The sequence below is a fragment of the Cetorhinus maximus genome, chromosome 14, assembly GCF_964194155.1.
Source record: "Cetorhinus maximus chromosome 14, sCetMax3.hap1.1, whole genome shotgun sequence".
Taxonomy (NCBI): domain Eukaryota; kingdom Metazoa; phylum Chordata; class Chondrichthyes; order Lamniformes; family Cetorhinidae; genus Cetorhinus; species Cetorhinus maximus.
Genome location: NC_135892.1, coordinates 106598236 through 106620785, shown reverse-complemented (window position 1 = coordinate 106620785; position 22550 = coordinate 106598236). Strand labels below are relative to the sequence as shown.

Here is a 22550-nt window from a genome sequence, read left to right as displayed (position 1 = left end):
CTAGTACAGGCTGACCAATTCTACCCAGTACAACAAAAAATAAATAATCAGGGAGAGGTTCATCAGAAAGGAAGTCTCAGGGGCTTTTATCTTCTACCTTGTACCCAGTTACTGATTTGGGTGTCACACTGCGTTTTGCATCTTTCCATGGCCGTGTTCCTTTTTCTTTTGGTGTCTGCTTTCCCTGTGAGGAATCGTCTTGATGTTCAATAGGGCTTTCACCATCTGTTGTGCTCCCTGAAGAGGTATCCTGAAACAAAAATGAAACATTAGCTTGCTGGGCACCAAGTTTTGAGAGGATTCACACATGTGCACTCAAATGAACTGAATGTGACGAAAATACAAAAACGCCACCATGAGTTGATAGGTGATTTGGGAAAAATCATTCAAAAGCAATACAATGTGCTAAGAGAAACACAGACAGGTGTGGAAATGTCTTTAGAAACTGGAAATCTATTGGTGTGAAATTTACTCAAAGTCAGTTTCACTGCTAGAATGTACACTAAAAAAAACCCCACAAAACTCAAGTAACAGCAGAGCTCTTCCAATAGTCCACAACAAGGGGACACATCCTTACAATTGAGCTAGGCCCTTTAGGGGCAATGTCAGGAAGCACTTCTTCATACAATGGCTGGTGGAAATTTGGAATTCAAAGCTGTTGTGGCTGGGGGTCAATTGAAAATTTCAAAACTGAGATTGATAGGTTATTGTGAGGTATTGGGGTTACTGAACCAAATGCATAGATGGAGTTAAGATACAAATCAGCCATGATCTAATTGAATGGCAGCAGAAGAGGCTTGATGGGCTGAACGGCTGACTTCTATTTTTCCTGGGCAGTCAGCAATTGAAAGCAGTGATTTTTCTACTAAAAATCTAATCCTTTAACAAAGTACTATTAATAGTTACACTACCACAGCATGGATACTGAGCATTTAAGTAAGTTGGTTAAATCAGTATGAAAACTTAGAATTTCATAATTTGGCCAATTTTAAATGGAATTCACAGCTTCATGAGAATTTGTCCCCTACCAAACTTAGGAGAGAAAAAAAGCTACTTACTGATGCTACTTCAATGCATTTATAGATGCAGACACAAAGTAGCAATTCCTAGACCCTTACACTCATTTTGAGAAGCAAAAAAATTGTCTGGTAGGACAAAGTCCATTGCAAGTTTGTATTCATAAACATTGCTCACGCTACTACTTATTTATATGGGTGGATACCTGGGCAGGTCTTAGGATGGATCAGAGATTTCACAGTCTAAAAAAAAAATTAATTTTGTGTACCCAGGAAGTGAAATTTCAGGCCAGGACATAATGATTGTTTTCAAAAGGAGCTATGCTTTTCATGTTCCTGAAAGTTTAAGAAGATGGAATCAAGTATTTTATATGAGCACCATAGGCAGACACACAGATGAATACCAATGTGGCAACTTTCCAAAGGATAGAAATGCCTGATCTAATTATGATACTGATTAAAAAGTAACACAAAGATTTGCAAATGATTTATCAATGAGGTATTACCTTTAGTGAGACATTATCTTTAAAATTACAAACCGACTCAACTTAGTTACAGCAAGCCCATTTAATAGGAACCCCTTGTCTGACGAGACTAAGGCGGTTACGAAATTAGTGAATAATTCCTTTTCTAAAATGGGGGAGTTGCAGCATCAAATAATGAATGTTGAATAGATGAGAAAACACCTCTACTATCTGAGCACTAGCACGAAATTAATTCTGAACATTAAGAATGGGTTTAAAAGTCAAGTTTTCCACTTACTAGGCCGCTGCCATTAACTGTAGCAAGAACCTCGTTCGCAGCGTTACCGTACGAGGTTCTGACGTCACATCACCGGCTGCTAGAAGTTGGTGTGCAGATGTAATAATATAAATTATTCCTAATATTTAAGATACCAGTAGTAATAGCATTATTCTATACACTTAGCCAAAGTACACGCTTATTTGCTACACACTTAGCAGAAGTAGATTGTATCGGACTAGATTGGAATTTGTTTTTGATTCGGACTTTTCGTTAATCCATTTATACAAAATACACATTAGTGCAGAATAGATTGGACTTTTTTAAATTTACAGAGATAAAGATTTAAATATAGCCCGGTTTCTTCGGCTGGTGTCTTACCGAAAAGCCTTTGTCTTCCTTCCGCTCATCTTCACCACGCCCATCTTCCGCATCATCAGAATCTCCATCACTATCAGGTGCTGGCAATTCTGGGTCCAGAGGTGGCTCATACAAGGCTGTGTTTACAGGCAGGTAACGCAGTTCATTGGGAGAGTACCTAGGTAGATAATTGAACACCATTGTAAGTTAACCTAATGTTCACCTAATCTATTTTGCATACATTTTTATTTTCCAGTTATGTAACTTCCTTGGTTTATGAAATTTTAATTTGTGCTATAAATCAGACTGAAATAAAAATGTTGTAAATGCTGCAAGTCGTCAGAAGAGCTCTCTTGTACGGAAATCTCATTTGTTTCTCGGTATTAGTCTAAACTCTACAATTCGGTTACTGTGCTTTCTAAATTAACTACAGGACTGGATCTTAGTTCCTTTGTCTTTTTGAAAGCCTTGAGAAGCCTGGAAATCAAGATTTTCTGGCACAGGTTTCTAATTCACACATTGTTACGACAACTCTTCAGCATTTACTCATTTTCTCTGTTGTCCTCTTTCAATTTTAACCCCAATATCCGACCTGCACATTTCACCCAAGCAACATAGCTACATTGATATTGCTTTTGGGGAAGCTTATCCATTATACATTACTGCTGCGAATGCTGGATAAGCTGCACTTCCAGTTGACTTATTTAGGGGTAAAGACAAAGAGAAGCAGAAGTTGACAATAGAAGAAAACGGAAAAGGATAATTTTTTTGGTCCCAACACTAGCTTTTTGGACATCTAATTTCCCCTACGTGTCACAGCTTTTAATCTCTTAGCCCTGTTCTCAAGAACTCTCATTGCCTCTCTTTTTCTCCAAACCTTTTCGGTCACACCTTGTAACCTCTCCCATAGCTTAACTATTACATTGTGAAGTGTCTTGGGGCTTATTGCATTATATAGGCAGTACATTATATTTCCTACATTACAATAGTGACTGCATTTCAAAAGTACTTCACTGGCTGTAAAACCCTTTGGGATGTACTGAGGTAGTGAGAGGTCCTAGATAAGTGCAAGATTATTTTTCTTTCGATATATACACACAGTAAGATAATCACATACCATTCACAAAACTACCATTAATAAAAATCTTCAAGCGAAGCTGTCATTTACTTTCTGCCTACAGACTATGGGCTTACCCTAACTTAAGTGGATGATGGACAAATTCATTCTTGATCAATATTTATCCCTCAACCAAAACAGATTAACTAGTCATTCATCTCATTCCTGTTTGCAAGACCTTGCTGTATGCAAATTAGTTACAACACTGCCTACACGTCAACAGCAACTGCCGTTCAGGAGAAATTCACTGGCTGTGAACCCCTTTGAGATGTCCTGAAGATGTAAAAGGTACTACATGTATACCAGTTCTGTCATTATTTTTCAAACTGTTATTTTACCAAGTGTAGCATTTATAACACAAATATATGATGAAATTCTTATGAGTGTGCTGCAGACAAAATTTGATGCCAACTAAATATTTAGCTGTGGAAACATAAAGAATATAGACAAGAAAAAGTTTCTTTAAAGTTGCACTCTTAAAAAAACACTTCACTGTGCAACCAGAAGTAAAAAACATGCACCGTTGGCAAAATCCTCTTTTGTACAGGTTATTTTTAAATAACAGGTTTTCCTTTTCACCTTTTGTAATATTCCTGAAACTGGCCTGGTATCAGAGCAACTGGATAAGCCCCAACTTTTGTCCTCTCTGGTGGAAGAACTTTGTATTTCCCCTGTGGCACCTGGATTACCTGAATTGGGAAAAACCAAAGCAAAAAAAAATCTAAACAAGGCAGAGATGCTGATTCCTTATGCTATGGTTACACAGGTTTGGAAAAAAAAAGGCATTTTACACGCAAAATAAAATCCCCAAACAAAAACAATGCTATCAAATCTGCCTATGTTGCAGTCACTGGCTTCAAAAGGGCAACTTACTGTACAGTAAGCACTGAGATACTTCTGAGCAATGCGTTAAGATACTATCTAAATCACTCTTTCAGCGGGACGGTTACGCTTCATGGCCAGAATTTTGGGGCGGGCCTGGCACGCCGATGCGTAAAATGACGCGCGGTGACATCGAGCGTGCATCCTGACGTCAGCCTGTGTCATTTAGATATTACATTTGCCGGGCGTGCGCCAGAGGCTGCGCGCCTGCCGAACTGTCAAAGGCCTATTAAAAAAACCAAATGAAGTAGTTATTAACGCTGCCCGTCTAACCTTAAGTTTGGCGGGGGGGGGGGCAGGCGAAGAGCCCAACCAGGCTTTGCATTTTTCAAGAAACCTCATCCACGGACAGGATGAGGTTTCCTGAAGGTTTTATTAAATAAATAAATAATTTTTGCACAATTCGTAAACATGTCACAGCTCATGTGACACCGTCACATGAGGAAACACATCTAAATATTTTTGTAACTTTATTATTTATGAACTTTTATTATGTACTTAATCTCCCTGAGGCAGCTCCGTGCCTCAGGGGGATTTCTGCGCTCTTTCGCGCGCATGCGTGAAAGAGCGCAGGCCCAGATTCTCCCTCCTCCCCCTGCCCGCACAGGTAGCGCTGAGCGCTACCTGCCGTGCGTCACACTGGGCGGGCCTTAATTGGCCCGTCCATGTAAAATGGCAGCATGCAGCCAATCGCGGGCAGTGATTGGCTCTGCACCTGCCTGCTCCTGACCTGCCCCGCCCATGTTCCAGGCATGCTGAACCCATACTGAGTATGTTGAATGTTGGTACCACCCGACTGACTGAAAAGAATTCTATTCACAAATGGCAAAAATGTTCAAGCTAAGCGCTGAAGTTCAGCACAAAAAGTATAGATTTCTAAATAGATTTTCTTCTTCCGCAGCATGCTCAAGCTTTTTGATTAGAATTTGCAAATCAAAAGATACAAACCTGCTAAAAGAAAATGCGGATTTAAAAAAAAGTTCCTCAGATACTCAAAAACACAGGTGTAGTTTTCAAATTGAGCACACATCAGGCAATCGGTGTATTGGGAGGAGGGTTAGGGGCTACAAAGCCCTTAGCAATGGAACACCTCCTGGTGTTACAAAGATTACAAAAATCTGCAGGTGCCATTTTCTGATCTGTCGAGGCCTGCTGGCTAAGTTACTCAGCGCCTGGTACCAGCAGTGCAGATCATGCCTTTCCCATTTCCCACAAAAATAGCATGGGTCCTCCAACAAGAGTAGAACTCTCAGGTGCTGTCAGACCTGCTGAGTTTTTCCAGTATTTTCTGTTTTTCAGATTTCCAGCATCTGCAGTATTTTACTTTTATCTTAAGGGTGGGATCCCGATTTAAATACTTCTATAAGGCTCCCCTACCAGGCACCAAATTTGAGGCCTGCTTGGAAAATCTGCCTTAAGATCACAATCCCCCTGAGCACTTGTCTGCTTTCTTCTGTGGATTCAGTTCTATTCCTGTTTTGAATGAAATAGCGTTGATGCGAAACATGAGTTATAATGATCTTGCACCAGCAGAGTTTTCTTTTCTTCACCCCTCCCTCACGGGGCAGAGAGAGAGAGCGAGAGAAATAGAGAGAGGAGTAGAGGGAGAATTCCAGAAAGATATTATTGTGTCATGTGAGCAAAATGTTATTATTCAAACAGTATGAAGAATATGAAAGTTAAAGTAGTCACTAGATGAGATTGGAACCTAGCGAAGATTTTCTACGCTTTAGAAATGAAAGCTATTATTGTGATTAATTGATGTGTAACAAATTATGGCTAATTGGTTGCTTTTGCACTTTAGCATTCCACTTTGTGTTTGAAACTACCTCAGACTAGGAACAGTGTGGAATCTAACTTACCTGTGTCTGCAAGTCAAAATAAGCTCGCCTTTCCTCCATCCGTTCCCTGTTGAAATTGCTGTTGAACTCTGCAGCCTTCTTTGCAGCTTTTTTGATGTATTCTGGAACTTTACTGGGCTCAACCTTCTGCGTGTTCTGCAACTGCATTTGCTGCACAGAAAAAGTCACAAGTTGGTTTCAAATATAAATGCTAAAGCAGCCATGCTGCAGAGGCTCACTACAGAACAAATGTCACAATCTTCCAACTTCATGCATTTTCAGGCTATTGCAAAAGAGTTTTTTAAAAACAAATGCGTGAGGTTAAACTAAGATACAGGGAAAGGGGGCCTCAAGGGAAGAATGGTTCCGAGTAAGGTGAGTTTGGGTGTCCAATTTGACATAGTACAAAACCATTCATAATTCAGCATTAAACCAGTACTTGCACTCAAAGAGACCAACAATAGTATTTCATTATCCAGCAGTAATGTTCTTCACCTGGGGAGAGGAAAAGCAAATCCCAAGCACACAAATTTAGATATTTGAGGCTGATCATGTGAGATTGAAACTTGAGATTAAGCAATTCCCAAATACTTCTGGATGGTAGAAATAATTGGAAAACATGTTAAACTTTCAAAAGGGAACTGGATCTATACTTGAAAAGGAAACATTTTTACAAAAATATAGGGTAAACGCAAGGGAGTGAGAATAATTGGATAGTTCTACCCTTGTGCACAGGTACAGAAGGCTGAATGGCCTAATTCCATGCTTTATGATCCTAAATGTCAAAATATAACTTTGGCATTGCTCAATACACTTTACTTTGTACTTTACATTGACTTTGTTGTTTTAAAGTACAAAAAGTAAATGCAATTTTCATCTTTTACAGAGCTCAGACTTACTTTGATACTTTTAAAATACTTTTAAAATATTAAGTGATTTTATTAAACTTACTCAACAATAAGGCAAATAATCTAACACCACACTGGAACCCCAGTTTAACAGGGTCCATATCACGAGACTGTGTTATAGGCGAGACCCAGTGTACTACCCCTCCTGTGAGTCTTGCCAGCCTTTGTATTAAGTACTCAAAACTCAGCAGAGAAGAGAGCATCGGCATTCTCCTTTTGGAACATTCCAGTTAAGTGACAGGTTCGGTCTCAACTTTCTGGCCAACAAAGGATAAAGTTATGGTGACAAGTTGACGACCTCTTTCCAGCAGGAAAGTTAATTTGATAATCACCTACTTGGATTTTCTATGCTATTCCAACAAGGTAACATTGGTGCAGAGTTATACTATCCTGTGTTGTTATTTTAAATGGGAGGTGAGGAGTTAAGAGTTGGTTTTTGCTTTTAATATATCTTTAGGCAGAAAGTGTTCCAGTCTCACAGGCATTTTTAAAAAAATGTCTACTGAACTCTTTAGAAAAAGGAACACAAAATAGCATAAACTATCATTTGATGCTGTGATTAAGGATTTTTGGATGGCGTGCTTCAGAGTAAGCTGGAAAAAGAGTGAAGTTTACCTGAACAGAGAAAATGCGGCATTTTGAAAGTGTATACAGGGTGTGAAACAGGCAGTGTTTTCAGCCCTTGTAGATTGGAGGTGGGGAGTGGAGGGAAGTCAGGAGACGACATAGTTTGCGTATACGTATTTTTCTGTAGCACAAAACGATGATCTAAATGCCATCTCACAGCTTGAATTTTCAGGGGTTGTGAGGATGGGGTGGTTGTAGATGGTGAAAGAGATTAGAAGTTTATACATCAACTGCACAGTTTAAGTCCAGTTTAATTGTCACTTCCCCAATACTGACCGAGTATTCCTTGTAGCGATCGGTGATCTGCTGCCGCTCTCTATCCTGTAGGACCACAGCATATTCAGCATATTTGGTTGGGTACTCTTTGATCATCAGATCAATAACTTCATCACTTCTCAGAGCAGTTAAACCTAAAACAAAGTGTTTATTATTTCAAAACATATAGCAGGGTCCCAGTGAACTACCTCCTGTGAGCCTTGCCAGCCTTTGTTTTAAGTACTCAAAACCCAGCAAAGAAGAGAGCATCAGCATTCTCCTTTTGGAACATTGCAGGTATGTGACAGGGTCGGTCTCAAATTTCTGGCCAACAAAGGCCAAAGTTATGATGACAAGTTGATGACTCCTTTCCAGCAGGAATGTTAATTTGATAATCACCTAGTTGGATTTTCTACGCTATTCCAACAAGGTAAGATTGGTGCAGAGTTATACTAGCCTGTATTGTTATTTTAAATGGGAGGTGAGGGGTTAGGAAAGGTTTTTGCTTTTAATATAATTTTTAGGCAGGAAGTTTCCAGGCTCACTGCGCCAGACACAAAAGGAAATTAAGCCCTTTCTCCAAATACTGGTCTATAATTTGGATTCCAGTGTTCAAAAATGCCTTGGCGACAGCACCTTTTAGAAATATCTGTACATACAGAGCACCAGCAGGACAACCAGTCTCCGGCACAAAACAAGAAGATTCAAAAACTCAGCCACAATGGTGCCTTGATACCTTACCATGGTGAGTCCCCCCTTGGGGGAACTTCATCTCAGAACTCTTAAAGTATACAAACCCATACTTTTATGGGAAGAAAAGTGAATATTTGTTGAGTAGAGCTAAAGCATACTTTCATTTACTAGTCACTGCCTTTAAAAGATTGGTTCTGTAGATGTATTACAATAGCAGTTTTTGATTTAAATGGAAATCTTGGGAGTCCAAGATGGACCCTCGTTACACTGAGTCCCGCACTATAGCGAGCTATGTTATAGTAGATCTCAGCTTATAATAGTTATATATTTACAGTAGAAGTTCTATTACCTAACATCTCAGGTGGATGAAATAAGAAACCACATCTATTAACCAATTTTTAAAAATATGGATAACTTTCATACACGTAAATGTTTTCAATTTTAAGGGCTATCTATTTCTATTCTATTCGTAAGATTCCAATTCAATGAACAGATCCAACCATTTAAATATCCTTTCACTAGATGAAGCAACACGATTCAAAAATAATTGGCTATCATACATTTCACCCTACGAAGGAACAGGAATAGGTCATTCAGCGCATTGCGCTTGTTGTATCCACCAATTAGCTGCTCAGTACTTCAAACTTTTATCACCTTTGCTCCATACCCTTTGATACCCTTGCATAATAAAAAATCTGCCGACTTTCTACTGACCCAGCATCCACAGCCTTTTAGGGGAGAGAATTCCAGATTTCCACTACCCTTCTTGTGAAAAAGAACATGCTGATTTCACTCCTTAACAGCCTAGTTCTAATTTTAAGATTGTGGCTCTTGCTTCTCAGCAGCTTCTCTGTATCTACCCTTTGAGCATTTTAAGCTCTTCAATTCTTCTAAACTCAAAGGGAAAGCAACCCAAGTTTATACAAACTGCCCTCAATTTAACCCTTTTAAGCCATTGTATAATTCTGGTGGATTGGTGCTGTACACCCTGAAAGACCAACATATCTTTCCTGTGGTGCGGTGCCTATAATTGAATGTAGTGCCTCCAGACTCATACTCCAGATGGGCTCGATACAACTGAAGCATCACTTCCTCAAGTTTAAATTCCAATGCTCTTAAAATAAAAGGCCAAAATATCATTAGCTGATTATTTACAGACTGTATTTGCTTAGAATAATTTGCTTTTTCCACTTAAGCCTATGGCTCAAAATCCAGTTTGAAGGAGGTTTAACTTATATTCAGCTAGGAATGGCATTTTTACAAAAGCTACAGCTGGCTTTAAATATGTAATGTTTTACGAGTAAATTGTGATAGACTGAGCCAAATCTGGACACGCTAGATTTTTGTTGCAAAGCCAGATCATGTTTGTACTCCAGCTCCCACATTTGGATTTGAGATTCCTCTCAGATCAAATTTGATAATCTTTTACTAAGTTGTTTGCAGACAGAAAATTAGAGAAGGCTTGACACACTTCCACTGCCACCCCACTCCACTCCACCCCCCAAAATAGGAAAAGGTGTGCCTACTAGTGATTCTTCCTAGGTACTACTGAGAGAGAATGGAAAACTTCCCTTCTTCCAAGTGCTCTTGGAGATCAGAAGATTACATGGGATGTGTCCTGTTTCTGTGCCATATTCGACCCAACCAGTCCATGCCGGTGTTTATGCTTCACTCGGGCCCCCTTCCATTTTTCCTCATCTAAATCTACTATTGTAATCATCTATTCCCTTCTCCCTCAAATGCGTGTCTGGTTTCCCTTTAAATGCATTTATACTATTCACTGCAAGCACTCCCTGTGGTAACAGGTTCCACATTCTCACCACCCTTTGGCTAAAGAAATTTCTTCTGAATCCTTATTGGATTTCTTGGTGATTATCTTATGTTGATGGCCCTCTAGTTATGCTCTTCCCTACAGAGGAAACATTCTTTCTTATATCAAAACCTTTCATAATTTTAAAAGACCCTTCAGCTTCTTTTTCCCTCCCCAGTGTATAAGAGACCCAGCCTGTTCACCCTTTCTTGATTTGTATACCCACACATTCCTGGTATCATCTTTGTAAATATCCTCTGCCCACTCTCCCATGCCTCTGTACCCCTTTTATAATATGCAGTGCACTAGGTGTGGTCTAACTACTCACCCATCAATTTGGTGTCACAAATTTACAGACTTTTGATGACCAAGTTTAAATCAAATACATTTTACTTGGAGAGTGGGATTGAAATTTTTAAAAAATAAATAAAAGCAATTGTGCTGTGTGACAAGCTGACCAGCAAGCTAGAATGATGGTATTGAGAGATGTTTTTAAAATCAAAGAGAAACACAAACTGATGAGAAAAAAAAATGCATTTGACTGACCATGGCATCAAGGAGATCTAGCAAAACTGGAGTCAATGGGAATCAGGGGGAAAGCTCAACTGTTGGAGTCATACCTAGCACAAAGGAAGATGGTTGTGGTTGGTGGAGGTCAGTCATCTCAGCTCCAGGACATCACTGCAAGAGTTCCTCCGGGTAGTGTCCTCAGCCCAACCATCTTCAGCTGCTTCATCAATGACCTTCCTTCCATCATAAGGTCAGAAGTGGGGATGTTCACTGATGATTGCATAATGTTCAGCACCATTCGCGACTCCTCAGGTACTTAAGCAGTCCATATCCCAATGCAGCAAGACCTGGACAATATCCAGGCTTGGGGTGACAAGTGGCAAGTAACATTCATGCCACACAAGTGCCAGGCAATGACCATCTCCAACAAGAGAGCATCTAACCATTGCATCTTGATGTTCACTGGCATTACCGTCGCTGAATCCCCCACTATCAACATCCTGGGGTTACCATTGACCAGAAGCTGAACTGTACTAGCCATATAAATACTGTGGTCACAAGAGCAGGTCAGAGGCTAGGAATCATGTGATGAGTAATTCACCTCCTGTCTCCCCAAAGCCTGTCCACCATCTACAAGGCATAGTCAGGAGTGTGATGGAATACTCTCCTGCTTGAGTGCAGCTCCCACAACACTCAAGAAGCTTGACACTGCCCAGACCAAAGCAGCCAGCTTGATTGGCACCATATCCACAAACATTCGCTCCCTCCATCACCGCCGCACAGTAGCAGCAGTATGTACCATCTACAAGATGCACTGCAGGAATTCACCAAGGCTCCTTTGACAGCACCTTCCAAACCCACACCAATACCATCTAGAAGGACAAGGGCAGCAGATAGGTGGGAACACCACCACCTGGAAGTTCCTCTCTAATTCACTCACCATCCTGACTTGGAAATATATCACCATTCCTTCACTGTCACTGGGTCAAAAACCTGGAACTCCCTTCCTAATAGCACTGTGGGTGTATCTACACCACATGGACTGTAGCGGTTCAAGAAGGCAGCTCAACACCACTTTCTCAAGGGCAACTAGGGTTGGGCAATAAGTGCTGGCCCAGCCAGCGAAGCCCACATTCTGTGAATGAATAAAAAAGATAGAAAGCTACAGCACAGAGGGATTTGGGATTCCTCGTGTATGAATCCCAAAAAGCTAAATTACAAGTTTAACACGTAATAGGGAAGGCAAATGGAATGTTGGCCTTTATTTCAAAGGGAATGCAGTATAAAAATAGAGAAGTCTTGCTAAAACTATACAAGGCACTAGTTAGACCACACCTAGAATACTGTGAACAGTTTTGGTCCCCTTATCTAAGGAAAGATATACTGGCACTGGAGGCAGTCCAGAGAAGGTTCACTAGGTTGATCCCGTGTATGGAGGGATTTTCTTATGAGGAGAGGTTGAGTAGGTTGGGTCTATGCTCATTGGAGGTTAGAAGAATGAGAGGCAACCTTATTCAAACATATGAGATTCTTAGGGGGCTTGACAGGGTAGATGCTGAGAGGTTCTTTCCCCTTGTGGGAGAGTCTAGGACCAGAGGGCATAAGCTCAGAGTAAAGGGTCATCCATTTAAGATAGAGATGAGAAGGAACTTCTTCTCTCCGAGTAGTGAATCTGTGGAATTCTTTACCTCAGAGGGCTCTAGAAGCTGGGTTATTAAGTATATTCAAGGCTGAGATGGACAGACTTTTAATCAGTAAGGGAATCAAGGGTTTGGGGAAAATGCAAGAAAGTGGAATTGAGGATTATCAGATCAGCCATGATCTCATTGAATGGCGGAGCAGACTCGATGGGCCGAATAGCCTACTTCTGCTCCTACGTCATTTTGGTCTCTGGTTAATTCTTCTGAATTCCCTCTTTGATTTCTTGGTGAGCATCCTATATTGATCATTTGATTCAATATTTACATTCATATATACGTATAGAAATATAAAATTTAATATGATTTAAATATATTTAAAATAACTATCCCATCCACACAAGTTGAGTTGTGACTTAATGCAGCAAAACAACTTACCTAAAGTGCACTGGGTTTCTGTGATAACATTCATCTCCCTCAGATATAGTTTTTCTTTGTGAGATAGATCACGTCGTTCCAGATCTGGCAAAGAACATGTTTCATTTGTTTTAAGGAATTACTCGATCAATACTTATGGTAGCCCTTCAGTAGCTACACCTTCTTTACAATATTTGCGATCAGACAAACATAGGCTGAACACCGATAAGGAGGATATAACAGAGAATTGTATCAAGGTAAACAGAATACTTGGAGAGTTTGGTAGAATTAGGTAGGCAATAGTAAGTCATTCGATGGAGTCAGAGTCAGGGGGAAAGTAAAAAAAGCCTATATCAGGGTTAATGTGCACATATGTGAATGCACGGAGTGTGGTTAATAAGATTGGTCAACTAAAGGCACAGGTTGCCAAATGGAATCATGATATTATTGTTATAACAGAGACCTGGCTCAAAGAGAGCAGGACCGGGCATTAAATATTCTTGGATACAAGGTGTTTAGGAGAAACAGGAAAGGAAGAAAAGTGGGGGAGTGGCAGCATTGATTAAAGATAGCATTACAGTACTTGAGAGGGAGGATGTTCCAGAGAGGTGAAGGACGGAATCTCTCTGGCTAGAGGTAAAGAATGAAAAAGGTGCAATAACATTGATCGAGTAGTATATAGACCACCAACTAGTGGAAGAGGTGTAGAAAAACAAATTTTCAAAGAAATTACAGAGAGGTGCAAGAATTATAGAGTAATTATAATGGGGAACTTCAATTATTCAAATATAGACTGGAATAGGAATAGTGTAAAGGGACAAGAGGGGCGAGAGTTCTTGGGATGTGTTCAAGTTAATTTTCTGCAGCAGTATGTTTTCGATCCAACAAGAGGATAGGCACTATTAGACCTGGTTCTGGGAAATAAGTTGGCCCAAGTGGATAAAATAACAGTGGGAAAGCATTTAAGGGACAGTGACCGTTGTATCATAAGGTTTAGGTTGGCCATGGAAAAGGACAAAGAACAAGCCAGAGCAGGGTAATTAATTGGGGGAAAGCCAACTTCAAAGGGCTGACAATGTATCTGATTCGAGTGAACTGGAATCAAATGTTGGCAGGAGAAACGGTGGCTGAACAATGTACCACGTTCAAAGAAAAAATATGGCAGGCAATGTCAAGGTATATTTCCTTGAAGGGAAAAGGTAGGACAAATAAATCCAAAACGTCCTGGACAACAAGAGAGATAGAGGTGAAAATGAAAAGGAAGAAGTGCGCGTACGACAGATGTCAGATAGGAAATACAATGGAGAATCAGGCTGAATTTAGGAGTACCAGAGTGGAGGTAAAAGAACTATTAAGAAAAGCAAAGAGAGAGCATGAAAAGAGACTGGCTGCTAACATAAAAGGGATTCCCAAGGTCTTCTATAAGCATATAAATAATGAAAGGGTGGTAAAAGAAAGAGTAGGTCTGATTAGAGGTAAAAAAGGGGACTTCCACGTGGAGGCAGGCGAAATAGAAAAGGCATTAAACGAGTACTTTGCATCTGTCTTTACAAGGAAGAAGACGCTATTCAGGCTGAGGTGAGAGAGCATGTACACTAGAAGAATTTACAATTGAGAAGAAGGAGGTGTTCGAAGGACTATCATTACTTAAAATAGATGTTACCAGGACCGGATGAGATACATCCAAGGTTACTGAGGGAAGTGAGAGTGGAAATTGCAGAGGCACTAGTGATAATCTTCCAGTCTTCCTTAGACACAAGGGTGGTGCCAGAAGGCTGGAGAATTGTTAATGTTACATTCTTGTTCAAAATGGGGTGCGAGGATAAAGCCGGCAACTACAGACCAGTCAGTTTGACTTCAGTGGTAGGGAAACTTCTGGAAACTATAGTTCAGGGCAAAATCAATAGTCACTTAGACAAGTGCAGGATAATTAATGAAAGCCAGCATGGATTCATTAAGGGAAAATCATGTGTAACTAACTTGCTGGAGTTTTTTTGATAAGGGCAATGCTGTTGGTGTTGTGAATATGGATTTTCAAAAGGCATTTGATACAGTGCCACACAACAGACTTGTGAGCAAAGTTCTAGCTCATGGAATAAAAGGGAAAGTAGGCACTTGGTTAAGAAACTGACTGAGTGACAGGAAACAGAGTAGTGATAAATGCTTGGTTTTCAGATTGGAGGAAGGTTTGTAGTGGAGTTCCCCAGGGGTCATTGTTGGGACCCTTGCTCTTCTTGATAATATTAATGACCTAGACTGTGGTGTTTAGGGCATGATTTCAAAATTTGCAGATAAAAATGAAGATTAGAAACATCAACTGTGATGAGAATAGTTTTGAACTTCAAAAGGACATAGACATGTTGGTGGATTGGGCAGACAGGTGGCAGATAAGTTCAATGCAGAGAAGAGTGAGATGATTCATTTCAGCAGGAAGAATATGGAGAGTCCATATAAAGGGAGAAACTCTAAAGGAGGTGCAGGAACAGAGGGACCTCCATATATAAGTACACAAGTCACTGAAGATGGCAGGGCATGTTAAAGAAAGCAGTTAATAAAGCATATAGTATTTTAGGCTTTATTAACAGGGGCATTGAGTACAAGAGTAAGGAGGTCATGTTGAACTTGTATAACACACCAGTCAGGCCTCATCTAGAGTACTGCATCCAGTTCTGGGTGCCATACTTGAGGGAGGATGGGAAGGCAATGGAGAAAGTACAGAGGAGATTCACAAGAATGATTCCATGGATAAAGAACTGTATCTATAAGGATAGATTGGAGAGGTTGGGACTGTTTTCCTAGACAAAAGGCGGCTGAGAGGAGACTTGATAGAGATATTCAAGATCCTGAGGGGTATGGACAGGGTAAATAATGAGAAACTGCTCTCTTGAGTGGGAACATCAAGAACTAAAGGACACAGATTCAAAATAATTAGCAAAAGGAGTAAATGTGATGTGAGGAAAATTTTTTCACCCAGGGGATGGCTGGAGTCTGGAACAAACTTCCTGAAAGGGTGGTGGGGGCAGATTCGATCAAGGTATTCAAAAGGGAATTGGATTGCTCCCGGGGAAGAAAGTATGTGCAAGGTTACGGGATAAGGCAGGGGAGAGGGTCTAGGTAGAATGCTCTTTCAGAGAGCCAGTGCCAGACTCGATGGCCTCCTTCTGCACTGTAAAGATTCTGTGATTCTGAGAGACATGAAATACCCATCGTCAGAAATTCACATTAAATCAGCCGTGCTCAAAACAAAACAAATGAACAAAATATCTAATGCCCAGAACTACTTACAAATCAGTAATATATTTCTGTTAGGGTAAGGGGGATGTTGGATAAAAAAAGAGAATATCTTAAACAGTAAGTTCCAGCAAAAGGAGTTCAACAACTTTAGAAAAGCTGAAAACTCAAGAGCAGTCCGTGTTGGATCAGATCTTTATGGCTCATTAGGACTAGAGAGAAGCCAAAAAAGGGCAGCTGCAAGTTTTAATGTCGTGGCTTTGGGCCTGGTATTGGGTTCTGGGCTATAACATTCAGTATCTGACTCAGGCTCACACTGAAGTAAGATGATTTTCCACACATGTCCAAGCTGAAGTCAGGCTATTGAGATATGACAACAACCAACACTAAGTTGCATGGTTAACACACAAGCACCCTATCCCAGCGAGAATGGTACAGGGTGGGGGCAAGGTTAAGATGGCACAGAGGCGGGTGGAGATTGTGCCACATTCACGAAGGATTCCTATCTCACTATCTTAGCTAGCCTGAAGTCAGACACAAGAAGGCCACAGGTCCCAGAGGAATAAGGGCCTCATATAAATGGCAAAGATTCGGCCCAATTCCATCAATGGGATACGCTCATCATTTTAATTGTAGACCCAACTAAGCACATCACCATCTCAAACCTGCAGCAAAAACTGCCGGCATCATGGATTCTGGCCATGCAAGGCCTAGGCAAGTGGCTTTTTTTTTAAAGATTCCTTGTCGCAGTACTGCTCTGCCAAGTCCCTAAAGGATACCTTGAGCCTCTACTACCCGAGGTTCCAACACCCCAAGTTGCAGATTTTCCTAACTTCCCCAATTCCTTATCTAACTTGCTGAGGACCATTTTTGTGGGTTCTCAGCATCAGACCAACAATCACCACCACCCCCCCGACCCCTCTAGCACCCTCTGTGAATTTGGACTCAGGAACACAACTCGTGGCACAAGTCAGCGTCAGATAAAGTCTCCTGGGCTTCATGCTCTGGGAGATCCAAGGAGTTGCAACTGACTTCAGCCCCCATTCTGGACCCAAATTAAAATCAGCGCAGTGGTTTAATTTACTAAAAATAACTGTAATCTTAAATCCATGCGGAGAGGATTCTCTAACAGTATAAATGGGTCCCGGGGAAGGAGGCTGTTACTTCCAGAATTCTCAGAACCATCTCAAAAGCTGGAGGTGTCAAATCCAACTGGAGGAATGTCCAAGCTACAGGGGCTACATCAGCTACAAAGGGACAGCAGGACCTACAAGTATTCAGAGTCAAGACGTGGATCCTTGGCACAAAAATGGGCTCCCTGTGGATTTGTGCATGGAAGTCATTGGAAGTCATAGTCATGCTGTAGGTATGGAGATTGCAGCTTCTGGAGATTATGAAGTTCTATCTAATGAAAGTGTGCAGCAACAGACATGACTGTGTTACAGAATGGTGACAACAAAATAAGGGGTGCATGATATAGGTGGAAAATGTGATGTCTGCCAATCTAAATGCAATGCATGAAAATTTAATGTATTTTTATAATTAAACCATAGTATTTAAATATGATTCAATACAAAAAGGTATGCTATCAAAGCTTTTCGTCTTGCTCTCATCTCGCAAGGAATTACCAACAGTAACAGGGGAGCAACAATTTATACTGCATGGAAAAACAGTGCTGATTGGTTGGTGGAGTTGCCATGGAGAATGCAGCATGCAACAGTTAACTGCAGTATACTGTTGGAAATTTCTTGTGAGCTGTCCTGATGAGTGCAAGACAAAAAGCTTTGATAGCATGTCTCTTTTTTCAGCAATACTCAAGCTCTGTACTACCAAATGACGACTTACAATTCAACACACAAACCAAACAATTTCTAAACACTAACTCAAAAGCAAAATATTATGGATGCTGGGAATCTAAAATAAGAACAAAAGAAAGCTGGAAAAACTCAGCAGGTCAGGCAGCATCTGTGGAGACAAACAGAGTTAGCATTTCAGGTCAATGGCCTTTCATCAGAACTGAAGAAAGAAATGTTTTAGGTTTTGAGCCAGTGGAAAGGCACGATTGGGGGGGGGTTATTGGAGGGGGCATGAAAAACAAAGGGAAGGTCTGTGATAAGATAGAGGGCAGGGGAGATTAAGTAACAAAATATTTCATGATGCAACTGTCAAAGAGCGTGATTATAAATTTTTTTTTTGTAGTAAAGAAACAAAGGTTGTGTCCAAATGGGGCGTGAATAGCTACAAAAAAATGAATACAACAGGAAGGGATAAAGAAAGAAACAAGACGAAGACCGACTAAAACCCCTTGCATTTTCTATCTTTCTTCAGTTCTGATGAAAGGTCATTGACCCGAAATGTTAACTCTGTCTCTCTCCACAGATGCTGCCTGACCTGAGTTTTCGAGCTTGTTTTGTTCTTATTATAAACAATTTCTAAACATGTCTGAATGTTACATTCCAAACTGAAACCCCAAAAACCCTACCTGGATATTTACGCTTGAATGAAGTCACACCTAAATATTCACTAACTTGTTCCTGAAGCATGTAATACTCCCCCGTATCATCAGCTGGCCATTTATATTCTGTCAACATCTCTGCTGGAAAATAGCTGGAGCTGAGAAGAAAGATTATTTTGAAATCTTTAGTACTGATCAATTTTTACAGTTTAACCAATTGCAATAGACCCAGTTCAATAGGACTTACCCTTTAAGGGTATTGGTGTAAATGTGTGGAAGCGTATTGCAATCTTTTAACGAATTACTTGGAGATAACACTGGCAAAAGTAATATGTTCCCAATTTCTTGCGGATGACTAGTGTAGATATTTTACCACTGCATCAATATCTGGATTTTTCAACTAATCCACTTCACATGATAGGAAAGGGAAATATGTGAAAGTTTTAATACATGAATAAAGTTGTACCTAAAGTCCTGAGTAGTGTCACTGCTTTTAGAACTATCTCCAGAGCCCATACGTCGGCGCTTGGCAGGCTGGCTTGTGGAATCATCATTTGAAGTCTCCTCTGTGTCTTCCTAGAATGGTGAGTAAAACAAAAAAAACCTTCATTTATAAAACACTTTGCATGACTACTGGACATCTCAAAGCTCTTTACAATCAATGAAGTACTTTTAAAGTTAGTCACTGTTGTAATATAGGAAATGTGGCAACTAATTTGCACAAAGCAAGCTCCTACAAACAGCAATATGATAATGATTAGATATGATGTTAATTGAGGGATAACTATTGGCTACATCAGGGATCTCTCCTCTGCTCTTCTTCAAAGAGTGCCATGGGATCTTGTACATCTACTGTCTTAGAATTGTGCCATTCAGTCTATATTGCCTCAGTTTAATATCTCATCTGACAGATTACATACCCAACAATGTAGCACTCCCTCAGTACTGCACTGGAGCATCAGCATTAACTTTTGTGCTCAAGTCCTGGAATGGGACTTCAACCTGGTGATTCAGAGGAAAGAGTGCTACAATTGATCCACAGCTGAATAGCCTGAGGAATAAGTCAGCAAATGGCTGTTGCTTATTTTGTTGAGCTGAAACAGGTGCAAAGTATGTACATGCCTTGACCAATCAGGGTCAAACTGCCTGGTTTAAATTTCAAACAATGCTTGGCAGTTAGCTGTCAGTCACCATCAGTGGTGTATTCTCTTGCCAACCAATCAGCACTCTCTTCACATCAGTATAAATTGTTGTTTCCCCCTCATATGGGTATTCTTGAGTGTCCTGTGCAAGACCAAAAGCTTAGACATACTTTTTCCCCCAGGAATACTGTACTACCAAATCCCTATATGTTTTATTACCCTTTGTTATGTAAGTTGTTCTTTTCCACAGATGCTGTCTGACCCGCTGTTCCCTGTATATATTCCAGATTGCTAGCATCCGCAGTATTTTGCTATTCTTTTCCTTTTATTGGAGTAACTCCAGGAGGGATACAAGGAGTGGAACAATAATGGGGAAAAGCTATCCTCTCAAATCATCAATTGTTTTCCAACGCAGTAAAACCCAGGAGGAATTTTATTATTTAACTTAACGAAAGGATAAATGAGTCATATCACCTGGCGACTGGAATCAAATCCTTTCTATTTTGAACAGGCGGGAATAGGTTTTAAGGGTTATACAGAAATTGTACTGCGCGCATCACTTTCAGGTAGATTCACTGAGCGAGGAACATAAAAGCAAACCGCTTGTTTGCTGCGTGCGGGCGGCTACCTGATTAGAACCGTCTCCGTTTCAGCCCGGCGGACAGGACAAAGCCAGGCCGGCGAACATACAACCTCCCCGCCCCCCCCCCCCCCCCCCCCACGGCTGGGGAACAAAACACCACCGGCAGAGGCACCGTTACCCTAGCCGCCCCAGACACTTACCTTGCTGGACTGCGCTCCCGGAGTTGCTGGGTTACTGTCGCACAAGCGGCCCGACGACACCGCGGCAGCCATTTCGACTGCGCTGCGCTGCCAGCCGGCCGACCATTAGCTTTCCCTGGACCAAGCGCCCCGGCACCGGCTCAACTCCGGGGTCGTCACGGTTGGCCCACCTGAAGCCTCCCCTGTGTTCTGATTCCACCTTTCAGCAGGAAGTTGTCAATGTGTCAACATTGGGGAAACTATCACAACATTTGGGATGAAAAAGGAATAAGACTGTTTGCAAACACTTTTATTTTCATATGTCTTTATTTCCAAGAACGAGATATGCAAAAATAGATGATAATAAACGAGTCTCAATCAGTGCAGCAGTGTGTGTACCACGTACAAGATGCACTGCAGCAACTCACCAAGGCTCCTTTGACAAACCTTCCAAACCCACGGCTTCTGCCACTTAGGAGGACAACGATAGCAGAAGCAGGAGGGAAAACCAGTAAAACTTGGGCAATGACTGGTATTGTTCTGAACTGGAGTTCCATTTTAATGTGTACAAGACCAGTTCAGACCAATACCAGTCATTTCCCAAGTTTTATTGGTTTTTTTTTCCTTTCCACCACCTACAAGTTCCCCTCCGAGCTACACACCATCCTGACTTGGAACTATACCGCTGTTCCTTGAGTGTCGCTGAGTCAAAAACCTAGAACTCCCTTGCTAACAGACAGCACTGTGGGTGTTCCAACACAAGATCAACTGCAACGGTTTAAGAAGGCAGCTCACCACCAACTTCTCAAGGGCACTAATGAGCAATAAATGTGGTCCTTATTGCTAGCGACACTCACATCCCATGAAAGAATAAGAAAAAAATCAGGAGTGGACACAGACAGGTCACAGTAGGTTTGTACTTTTTTGCAGCTGCAATGCTGCTAATTTGAAAATCGATTTAAGAAAGGTCACATTAAATCTAACATTGTAAAGTGACCATTTTCTTTTTTAACCACTCTCATTTCTTAATAAATTAAAAATAACTTTCACCAATTAAAAATCTCTATCTCTAGTGGCTCTTGAGAAGGTGGTGGCAAAACTGAGTGGCTTATGAGACCACTTCATCTGGGCAGGTTTGAGGGATTAAATGGCCTACTACTTTTGCTATGTTCTGGTGCCCATTGACAAGTATTTTAATCAAATTTACTTAAGTATCTAAACTAACCATTACTTTAAAGTCAGCCGGGGCTCAATAATCTAGTAGTACTTAAAATAGACTTAAATTTTCCTGCTTAATGGGCAAAGGCTAGAAGTTACTATTACTATAATATAAAGAGAAATAAGTGGTAGTGTAACATTAATAGACTTCAAGATATCCTCATTATCCTTTTTGTCAACAAACATGGGAAAAATGCTGCTTTCCGATTATCTAGGAGATCTTACATAATGTTTACATAGAGTGATTTACAGCGCAGAAGGAAGCCATGTTACGAATATTCCTTTTTCTTCTTAACTTTATTTCTTTGTTACTGGAAGATGTGAGCATCGCTGTCAAGGCCAACATTTATTGTCAATCCCTAATTGCCCATGAGGAGGTGGTAGTGAGGCGCCTTTTTGAACAGCTACAGTCCATCTAGTGTAGGTCACCCACAGTGCTGCTAGGCAGGCAGTTAGCACAGAGTTTACATCGAGTCATTTAACGTGCAGAAGGATGCCACTGCAGGATTTTGACCCAGAGACAGTGAAGGAACGGTAATATTTTTCCAAGTCAGGATGATGTTTACATAAGACAGAATTTTTCAGATGCTGGGGTTTTCCTCTCCACCAACTGAAGAGTAACCTGGGAATGCATCCCCTCCAAGGAGCGTTAATTGGCTGGGAGTGGGACTTCTGCCTCTCACTCAGGAGGAAGCTGTGCCTCAGAGAGCTGCCAATCAACCTAGGAGTCCCAGTAGCAATACTGGCCAGGACTGGGACTACAAGCGGCCCCCAAATTCAAAGTCTGAGTCCAGGGCCAAATAAGTACAAGTGGTCTCAAAGCAGGGTGGGGAGGTGAAGACCAGCGAGGTGGGGAGAGAGTAGTGGGGGTCTTATTGCAGAGACCTGGGGGAGGGGAAGCACTTGCAGGACCAGATCTTAGGAGTGG

The 22550-nt window shown here is 41.0% G+C and overlaps 1 protein-coding gene across 1 annotated transcript in view; it reads right to left on the bottom strand.

Annotated features, from left to right (window-relative positions):
• Positions 1–20548, bottom strand: part of phf10 (PHD finger protein 10) — a 30159-nt gene extending 9611 nt beyond the window's left edge. The window contains exons 1-9 of the mRNA XM_078557435.1: positions 20426–20548; positions 18967–19076; positions 18528–18658; positions 12836–12919; positions 7769–7902; positions 5979–6128; positions 3814–3923; positions 2139–2295; positions 98–250 (exon numbers count right to left, since the gene is read on the bottom strand). Of these exons, the coding sequence (XP_078413561.1) occupies positions 98–250; positions 2139–2295; positions 3814–3923; positions 5979–6128; positions 7769–7902; positions 12836–12919; positions 18528–18658; positions 18967–19076; positions 20426–20497 (1101 nt within the window). The 5' untranslated portion in view covers positions 20498–20548. The remainder of the gene's footprint in view (positions 1–97; positions 251–2138; positions 2296–3813; positions 3924–5978; positions 6129–7768; positions 7903–12835; positions 12920–18527; positions 18659–18966; positions 19077–20425) is intronic.
• Positions 20549–22550: the final 2002 nt, after the last annotated feature.